Source organism: Eptesicus fuscus, chromosome 11 (assembly GCF_027574615.1).
Source record: "Eptesicus fuscus isolate TK198812 chromosome 11, DD_ASM_mEF_20220401, whole genome shotgun sequence".
Lineage (NCBI taxonomy): Eukaryota > Metazoa > Chordata > Mammalia > Chiroptera > Vespertilionidae > Eptesicus > Eptesicus fuscus.
In genome coordinates, this window is record NC_072483.1 from 72114326 (window position 1) to 72123861 (window position 9536).

Consider the following 9536-nt stretch of genomic DNA (forward strand, 5'->3'; position numbering starts at 1 on the left):
AGCCTCACCTGGGCTCGACTGAGGCGCATGCATTCACTTGTTTAATCTTCATACATTCCAGTATGTTTGACCTCTCAAAGGCTAGAAGTGGGCAAAACCACCACTTGGCAAAATTCCAGAAGATCTCTCTCTCTCAAGATAGAAGCTTGGAATTCTTCTTTCAGGTTAGGCTGCTTCCTTGCTTTCAGAAAAATACACTATGGACCTTTGGCTATTGACGATGAAGCCAAGCGTTTATCCTGGAATGGGAGAGAGAGTTGGTGGTGAGCCACACCGCCCTGCTTGGCGATGAAAAGGTGCTTGCCCCATGGCTGGAGGGGCATCTCTACAAGGATCTAGAGAACAGGAGCAGTACCTGGCTTTCTCCTCCCCGGGTCCTGATGAGCTGGGGGCCTGGGCCCTGAGTGGGGCAGACCTGTGCCACTCCACATGGGGGAGGCGGGCCCGAGACTCGCCACTGGCTCTGGGCTAAGGAAACCTGTGAAAGGGCTCAATCTACGTACATTTTTACAGGTTCTCACCACGTGTTCCCTGCTTTTTGTTGTCCTTAGGCTTTCAGTCAAGTCATACCTTAGTCTGGTCCTAACTGTGCTGCAGAGTGTTGGGTGGTGGGTCCCTGCATAAGGGGAAACACAGCTGCCTGGGAAAGCCATTTGTGGGGCCCCAGGAGGTGAGTGCAGAAGAATGTGAGCACTTTTCAGGATTCCACAGGTGCTGCTTGGGGGGGGGGGGGGGGCGGACCTGAGAAGGGGGAGAGCAGACCAGTCAAAGAGGGGATGTCTGCCCTCAGCCCGGAAGGCTTGCAACCTCTAGTGTTTGGGCAATAAAGGAAGGTGTGTCACCCACTGGTCCCATAGGTCCCCGGGCCTCCCTGGAAAGGAAGGACACAGGAGCACAGCACCACCGAGCTCTCGAAACTCAGCTTTATTGACTGACTTCCAGTGTTTCCCTCTGGCCTGAGCTCAGCCCGGCTGGATTTGATAGGTCTCTGAGACACAATGTCACAGGGTCTGGCATACCCCGGCTCCACCACTCCCCTCCCTGGCCACTGGGCTCCCCAGGCAGGGAGGAGGAGTGGCAGCTCAGCTGTGGTGTTGGAGAGAATGGTCAGCAGGGTCAGAGGCCATAGAAGCCATACAAGCAGCAACATGCCTGGAGTACCCATCGCATGCCAATCCCAGATCCAGACACACACACACACACACACACACACACACACACACACACACACCAGAGGGCCCTTCCCTTCAAGCTCTCTGCCGGTCCACACCCATCAACTTTTTAGGGATCCCGTCCCAGCTGTGCCTCAGACCCCAGTACTGTCCACAGGAAAAGAGCCTCTCCCAGATGCCACAGGGCTTTGATTTGTACACGCTAATCCCGCTGCTAGCAAGAAGTGTCAGGGGAATGGAAGCTCAGACCATTACCCCTTCATCCACATTTTCACCATCCCTGCTAGGGGCATATCAAATGATAAGTTCTCCCCATCTCACAGCCAGTGACAGGCTGACCTGGGGTGGAACTACATGTCCCAAGATGCACAGCTCCATAACCACACACCACTTCCCCCAAGCACAATCTATCAGAAATGAGGCAGGGTGTGTTGCATTCTGGGACTAGTAGTCTCCAAGAGACAGCACCAAACACCCAGTAAAGAGTTTACAGGCTAAGACTACTGACGCCTCCCACCCGGCCCCCACCCACCACCCAAGCCCAGCTCTATGCTCAGCACAGGTGAGGGAGAGGAATGGAGGGTCCCCTCCCAGCCCACAGAGGAGAGCGCTGTCCTGTAGGAACTGTGCATCGACTCTGGATCCCGGACATCCAGCTCAGAACACATCTGGGGAGAGAGTGGGGGTGGGTGACAGGAGAGAGGGTCAGCAGCAAGCCATGGAGGATGGTGCCACAGAGCATGCAGACCTGGGCTAGCCCTGTGGCCTCTCCCTGAGCCCTGATGCATGGTGAAGTAGGATGGGGCACGGTCCCCTCGTAGGCCCTATCCCACTGTTCCCGGGTTAGCCGGCCTCACCTCTGCCTAGTCCCAAGGCATAGGGCAGGCTGAGGCAGCAAGAGGAAGGGAGGAGGAGTGGGCTCCAGTTCCAAATCTGGATGACCCAGAAGCTCCCACCCCACCCAGCTAGCCTCCCCGGAAGACCTTAATGGCCCTACCGGCCACAGCATCTTCCTCGACACACAGAGGCCTTCTTGGGGAAGGAAGAAGGGAGTCCTAGCCAGATGGCTGAGAAAGCAAGCGATGCGGCCCACGGGGAATTGCAGAGTAAGGAAGAGCAGCAGCACCAGAAGGGAAGCAACAGAGACAGTCAGAGCTCAACACAGCACAGAAACCAGGGCAGGGCGCCCGCAGCTGGACAGGGAGAGCTGAAGACTCCTCAGTGGAGCTGGCGACTCGGGCTCAGAGAACCCCAGGCCAAGTCCTCCTTCCTTGACATCATCAGCAACACAGGTTGCAGAAGATCTGCGCACAAAAGGCCTGCCCCAAACCACTAATGCCCCTTAGACAAGCCCCATCATATAAGAAGTGCATCCTGGCTCCTCAGGTCCTCCCACAGCCCTGATGCCCCCAGCCTGGGCTTCACCAGGGACCTATCAGCCCAGCAGAGCAAGGCCTGAGTCCACACTGGAGTGCAGGGGACCTGGAGGGAAACTGTAGGGGGAGCAAGGAGTTGGAGGGGCCACACCCTCCTGTTCTGACAGTGAGCAGAACCCAGGTCACCCAGAATTGGGGGGGGGGTGAGCCTGGTGATCAGAGGATGAGGCACCGAGAGGCCTTATCCTCCAGGGGTGAGCCAGGTTTGGCTGTGTCATCCCTTGCACTCTCATGAGTCCCCCCCATGCCCGGATCGTGGTACTGGGCCTTGGGCTGCCCCTGCCGTCTTCGCTGTGCGTCCCGCCCACCTGCCGGTTTCTTCCCAGCTGCCTCCATCTCTGACAGGCTGTAGGCCATGGCAAGCTGCATGTCCTCATCCTCCTCCAAGAGACTGCTGTCAAAAGGGCGTGAGGCAGGGCTCCGCTGCACCTGAGCGCCCCCAGATCTGGAGGTGACAGCCTGTTGCTGTTCCCGACGGCTCAGCTCCAAGCCCAGTGCCAGGTCATCTGGGATACCTGCAGGAGTCACAGCCACCATGAGGCCCTCTGGCCCAGGCCAGGGGAATCCTGCCAGGCTGCTTCATGCAGCAACAACTCTGGCCACTTCCAGCTCCTCTTTTGGAACTGGCATCCATGCATGTGAACACCTAGCATAGTGGTTATGAACATGGGCAGGGATTCAGTTCCAGCATGAGCTACCTCCTTGGGCAAGTTATTCAACATTCCTGAGCCTCCCTTTCCTCATCTATAAAATGGGAATGATGAGAAACCCTGCATTGCCAAATTGTTACAATGATTAAACGAGACAGCACAGTGTTCCCGGGGTCAGCAGGTCGGCAGGCATGAAAGGGTAGCCATGGCGACCACCCTGTACAACGAGGAGTTGTGGTAAGAGTTCATCTCCAGGAATCCTGCGTCCTGAGTTTCATTCCTGGATTTCCTCCTGACTAAGTAGGACAGAGCCTTGGACCTGAGGGTACTTGGGTTTATAGCCTTTTAACTGTGTTGAGGCACAGCCTCCTCCAGTGAAAACTAGGGCAAACACCAACTGACCTGCTTTTCCCTGGCTGTTTGAAGAATATAGAGGATATGGTATACATGCAAGTACCTTAAAAATAGTAGAGTTTCTGCAAATGCACCCCACTAATGATAACGGTCATTGGCTGTGTCCTCGGAGGCTTCTCAAGTCCCTGTCCTGGTCCCCATCCCCATGATCACCATCCAGAGATCCTGCAAGTCTGGCCTGAGGTTGCCATTCCCTCCCTGCTCCAAGGGAGTGGAGACTGCAGCAGTTTGAGGAGGTAGCTTTGGGGCATGGGGCTGGGGCTTCCTGCCAGGGACTGAGTGGCAGAGCTGCTCCTCACCATTGATTGAGACTGACTTCAGCTGCCCGTCCTCCTCCACTTCCACCCGCTCCTGCCCGTTCTCCATGATTCTGTGGGAGACAGCACAGGTCATTCAGCGGGCATGCCTGAGTCCCACAGGCGCTGGTCCAGGCTCTGGGATGCTGCAGTGAACAGGACTGACTGGGCTCTGCCCTCAAGGGGATGACTTTCTGGTTGTATGCAGCTCCCCCTCCACCCCGTATGGCCCCAGAAGGAGCCCTCCTCACCTGCGTGTCGTGATGCGGTGTCCTTGGACAAAGGCGGTGGATGTAGAAACAGAGCGAAAAGCACCAGCCCCAGGACTGAAGGAGAAAGACGAGGAGGAGATATCTGGCATTGGGACAGAGGAGGAGGAGGAGGAGGAGGAGAGGTGGTTAGACCGGGGTTGTCTGCAGCAGACTGCAGTCACAATGGGCCAGGAACCCGTGTGCTCTCCCCACAGGCAGGGCTCCGGATGCACCAGAGAGCCTTGGAAAAGCCAGGAGCTGAGGCAAGGGGTTCCAGGACGTGGAGCTTGTGAAAATGGGAAGGGACAACACTTACCAGCGTGTCCAGGGAAGGAGGTCGAGAAGGCAAAGAAGGGACCTGTGGGTCGGGAACCCCGGTTCTGAAGCTCTGAGAAGGGGCCCAGTTCTTCTGCAACAGTAAGCAGATTAACAATCATCTGGTGAAGAGATTTGCTCAAAAAATACATATATGTATGAATCCTGCTTTAAAATCTAAAAACATAAGCTGCTAATCATAAATAACAAGTCTGATTTTTTTCTTTTCTGCTTGAACTTATTTATAAATTCCTTTTTAATATTATATGTGAAAAAGTTCAGTAGTAAATTCTGTCCACAATAAAGAATAAATGAAGGAGGTGGGAGGGAGAACAGATAGTTCCTTCGATATAAGAGCAGTATGGTGTGATGTCAGGCAAACACAGCCACGAGTCTCGCTCTGCCATCTGCTGTATCTCTAAGCAAGTGATCTGAATGTGCCTCAGTTTTGTTATCTGCAAATGGGGATAAAATTATCTGCCGCACAGGGTTCATATTAAGCGTTTTAAAAAAGGGTATCTGTAGTTGTTTGTGATGGCATTATTCCTGTCACATGAGGCTTTGAGCCTTGCTTCATGGCTGTCATTGTGGAGGCCTAACAATGTATCATTGTTATCGTTTAATAAGACAAGTCTCTGAAGTGCCACTCCGGGGTCATGTGAGTTCAGGCCTGTGTAACGTTCTGTCCCCACTCTCCCTGGGTCCACCCCCACAACATCTTCCGTCTGTGGAATTCTGCTTCCCTCTCAGCCTCCCCCATCAGGACCTCCCAGCTGACGGAGGGCGGGCCTGCAGGGGGAAGTCAAGCTAATCAGAGGCCTCCCGAGTCCACTCACCGAAGAGCTCCGCAAAAGGGTCTCCAGTCCCGAAGAACTCCCGGAAGACCTCCTCGGGGCTGCGGAAGGTGAAGGTGAAGCCAGGCCCACCACTGCCAGGTTCTGCCTGAGATGGGCCAGTTCCTGGAGAGGCAGATTGAGGAGGGGGCTTAGAGTGTACATCCTGGCAGAGCCAGGGGACCTCACCTAAGGCAGGGCCAGGAGCCCCGAGAGAGCATCCACTGCAAGAAGCTGCCCTCCCCCTCTCCTCCCTGACCCACTTCCATTTCTGGGCCCCATCACCCCACCTACCTGCTCCAGTCAGCCCTTCCCGGCCATAGCGGTCATAGATCTCTCGCTTATGCTCTGGAAGAAGAGACCAGGTCATTTCTCCCTGCCTCTGGGATGACGGCCTCCCCTTTTGGCCTAAGACCCTCAGGAGACTGCCCAGAGACTGACACTTGGGGGTAGCAAGGTGCAAAGGGGACAGGGGCTATACATTTTAGCTGCAGCTCATCTGTAAAATGGACATAACGGCACCTACCTCCTCGGGTTGTTGCAGGATTAAATGAGACAATTCATGTAAACAGCTTAACACAGTGCCTGATACATAGTAAGTGTTCTGTAAATGTTAGCTCATTGTTACTGCGTTATTCTTGATCAGGGCTTAGCCTACGTGTCACTTCCTCAGAGAGGTCTCTGGGACCACCGCAACCCCCTGCTACTTTCCTTTGGAATAAATACTCTTGCCTATCTATTTATTTGGCTAATGTCAATCTTCCCTGACCAGAAAGTGATAAACCCATCAGGATGAGGACAGTGCCTTCTTGTCCTCCATTGTTCCCCAGTACCCAACAAGGGCCCAGCACCATAAACATTCAATGAATATTTTTTGAATGAATGAAAAAAAGACTTGGACTCATATTCCAGCTGTGTGATCTTGAGCAAGTTACTTCACCTCTCCCAGCCTCAGTTCCCTTGCCAGTAAAATGGGGGTGATAAATTCTGCCTCGCAGGATGACTGTGAGTACTCTTGGAGATTACACCCACCAATGCCAGGCACAGAGGCGGCTCGGCATACATGCCCTGCATCCTTTCCTTTGTCAGGACCCATGTTGCAACTACCAGGCATTGGGGAGCAGACACTGAGCTCAGAGGATTAGGGGAAGAACAAAAAGGTAGTTTGCACATAGTAGGTGCTCATTTGAAGGAACAAGGTCCCAGAGTCCCTGTGGGAAGTGTGTGTGTGTGGGGGGAGGGGGGGGTACTTAAATGCCAGCTTGGAAAAGGCATGGCTTTAGGAAGGAATGCAATGGGGCATGAAGTGGGGGTGATGGGTGCTGCCCTGCTCTGTCCCTCCTGGCCTTACGGTCTGACAGCACTTCATATGCCTCCGCCACTTCCTTGAACTTCTTCTCAGCAAACTCTTTATTATCCGGGTTCTTGTCTGGGTGCCACTTTAGAGCCTTCCGTCGATACCTGCAGGAAGTGGGTTCAGAGGGGAGGGTCGAGGGACAAATGCAGGCACTTCCCATCAGAGAACAGAATGACCCACTTTCCCATTAGCCAGCCAATGTCCTTTCATACGTGAGCCTGTTCCACCCCAGCTGCTGGGCGGCCTCTGCTGCGGTGCTTTAACGCAGTCCTATCTCTCCTCTGCAGCCAGTGCTAGGACCACGTGTAGTGACAGATGATAATGTGGGGGTGGCAAGGCCCAGCCCTAACTCTCCCTGGGAATCCATGGGGCTGGGGTGGCAAAGGTGTGTGTGTGTGGGGGGGGGTACATGTGGCCATGGAGAGTAGAGGGGCTGAGGTCCCTCCTGGTCACAGTGCCTGGGCATCTTTGCCCAGCATCCTGAGAAAGCCCCCATTCTAGGGGCTGGGGGTTGAGGGCGGACTGGAAGGGAGGAGAAGGGAAAGTTTACTAAAGAAGGACCCAGCTCCCAGCAGAACTTCACAGCTATGGACGTTCTCCTACTCATCCGGGGGTCTCCCTCCTCCCTACAGATGTCAAGGACCTGGTTCTGCCTCTGAAGGGCCCCAAGGTGCTGGTGGTGGGAGGTGGGGGTGGGAGAGGCTTGGCGGTGCGCTGGGGAGGCACTTACGCCTTCTTGATGTCATCTGCGGAGGCACTTGGCGGCACGTCGAGGATCTCATAGTAGGATGCCATGGCAACTTGTCAGCAGTCAGGCGGGCCTCCGTGGGCTGCAGGAGAGAAGGACGAGTCAGGCAGAAAGACCCAAGGGCGCCTCCCTGGGGCCGGAGCCCCCCAGGGTGGCGGGCGGCGCTTCCAGGGGAAGCGGAGCCCACCGGGCTCTGCTCGCGGCGGGTGACTAGGCTCGCTCGAGCAGCCTTATCGGCCCCCGCAGGCCGGTGCCACTGGCTATCTCGGTGCCCAGGCCCAGGGAGCCCTATCGCAGCAGCCCCCTAACTCCGCAGCCCAGCCCAGAGCCCCCAGTCTGAACCGGCACCCTGCCCGCACCTCCTCCGCCCGGAGTCCTCCGGCCCCTGCGGCGCCCCGCCCCTGCACCCCGCGGGGAACCGTCTGGCACCCGCTGCCGGGCTCGCGGCTGCTGCGTAGGACGCTCCCGGCCCAGCTGTGCGCGCAGGCATGCGTCAGCTGCACGGAAACTACTAGAGAGTCAGAGGAGGCCGGCCTGGCCAGTCACCGGGGTGTAGGGAGGGGTGGGGGTGGGGGGGTGCTGCTGCACGGGCTGCCGGGAGATGGGGGCGGAGCCGGCTATTTTGGGCTTGCACCAGGACGACGTCATCCCCAGCTGGGACCTGGGAGACCGCGGCGAGCTCCATCCAGGCTTGACACATTTGCCAACCGACAAGCCACCTGGCCCCTGGTCCCGCTGTCGCTTCTCCCTAAACAGGCTCAATGATCGATAGTTACCCCGGAGGAAATCGCCACCTCAAGGACTCACAGATTTCCCCTTTGGGCCTAAATCCTCCCCCCATTTTTCAGATTCCACCTCTAGCCCCAGGTCCTCAAAAGAGGACAGACCTGCCTCTCATAGCATCTTGTGGCATCCTTAATCACACTTGTCAGAGTTACAAATTAGCATTTATTTGTTTACTTGATAGACATGTACTTTGCCCACTAAAATGTAAATTCCTCAGGGCAGAGCTTGTGTCTTTTTTTGTACCAGAGTATTAGGGCTCAAATACAGTGGTGGGGTTCAAACACAACCATTGGATGATTAAATAATGCACAATTGCGAACCTCTTACTGACAGTTTTGACACGTTTGGGGAAGTAGGGTTAAAGGGTAAAAGGAAAACAAAACAAAACAACAAAAAAAAAAGGAAAGGAAATTCCCTGGTTTTAAGATTTTCCTTCCCAATGTGATCCTATTAAGTAGACTTCTGCCTCAAAGTGACTCCTGGGTTCAAGCTTCATGGGAGATTTAGAGAACTTCCAGACTTGGCTGCTGCTTGATATCCACCAAGCATTAATGGAACATCTTCTCCATAGTAGATGTGGCCAGGATATAAAAAGAAGACTGTGGCCCAATCCCTGCCTCCTCAGAGTCCCAACTCGGTAAGATACTAACCCGTTAATACAGCCCAAAGGTTTGGAAATAGATCTGGATTTGCAGCCTGGCACTACTATGTGATTTGGGGAAACCTCTAAGGACTCCATTTTCCTCCCTACATACTGTTTGACAGTCAGATGAGGTGGGGTGCGTAGTCAGTCTTAGTACAGTCTTCTCTGGCATCATTATTGGCCCACGCAGTAATGGCTATGAACCCAGAAGAGTGTTTAGATTTTATGACCCAGAAACGCTTCTCCAAGGAGAAGGGCTTGAGCCAGATATGGGCAAAGAGTGGTATTTAGAAGTGGTATTCAGAGGGAGTATTTAGAAGCTCATTTTGGCTGAATAGCTCAGCTACGTCCTCAAATAAGAGAACTTAGTCCAGTTGTCCTGGCTGCCCACAGTCTGAGCCTCCTGCCTACATTTGGGGAATTCCTATTGCGTAGGTCTTGATGGCAGCCAGGTCAGCCACCGCCTGCCAGAAAGCCCGGACACTTGCTCTCCTAGACTTCTCGGCTCCAAGGGTGCAGGCAAAAGGCACAGCTCGGCCAGTGGCAAGCTCCCACTGGGACTCTGAATCTGGATCAAGTCACAGAAAAGCTGGGGCAGTTGAGAAATCATTTCTGCATTGTGATGGCAGTGGAGG

General features: G+C 54.7%; 1 protein-coding gene across 7 annotated transcripts; it reads right to left on the reverse strand.

Annotated features, from left to right (window-relative positions):
* Positions 1–26: 26 nt before the first annotated feature.
* DNAJB2 (DnaJ heat shock protein family (Hsp40) member B2) lies at positions 27–8014 on the reverse strand. Of its 7 annotated transcripts, none has more exons than XM_028150927.2 (10): positions 7832–8009; positions 7455–7554; positions 6719–6828; positions 5662–5715; positions 5371–5493; positions 4536–4628; positions 4220–4322; positions 3972–4042; positions 2917–3123; positions 27–239 (listed from the first exon to the last, which is right to left on the reverse strand). In XM_028150927.2, the coding sequence occupies exons 2-10, from the start codon at positions 7517–7519 to the stop codon at positions 235–237; spliced, it is 831 nt and encodes a 276-aa protein (XP_028006728.1). In that variant the 5' UTR covers positions 7520–7554; positions 7832–8009; the 3' UTR covers positions 27–234. The 7 variants fall into 7 exon arrangements, with proteins under 7 accessions (XP_028006728.1, XP_008143358.1, XP_054578960.1 ...); XM_008145136.3 differs by lacking the exon at positions 27–239 and adding an exon at positions 906–1840; XM_054722985.1 differs by lacking the exons at positions 27–239; positions 5662–5715 and adding an exon at positions 906–1840 and having other exon boundaries at positions 7832–8010.
* Positions 8015–9536: the final 1522 nt, after the last annotated feature.

Excerpts from the sequence above, each read along its gene's own strand:
- DNAJB2 (XM_054722982.1), bottom strand. The coding sequence starts at position 7,519 with ATGGCATCCTACTATGAGATCCTCGACGTGCCGCCAAGTGCCTCCGCA. Across the intron at positions 6,829-7,454 it reads GCAGATGACATCAAGAAGGC|GTATCGACGGAAGGCTCTAA; the intron begins GTAAGTGCCTCC and ends CACTTCCTGCAG. Across the intron at positions 5,494-5,661 it reads GGAAGGGCTGACTGGAGCAG|GAACTGGCCCATCTCAGGCA; the intron begins GTAGGTGGGGTG and ends CTGCCTCTCCAG.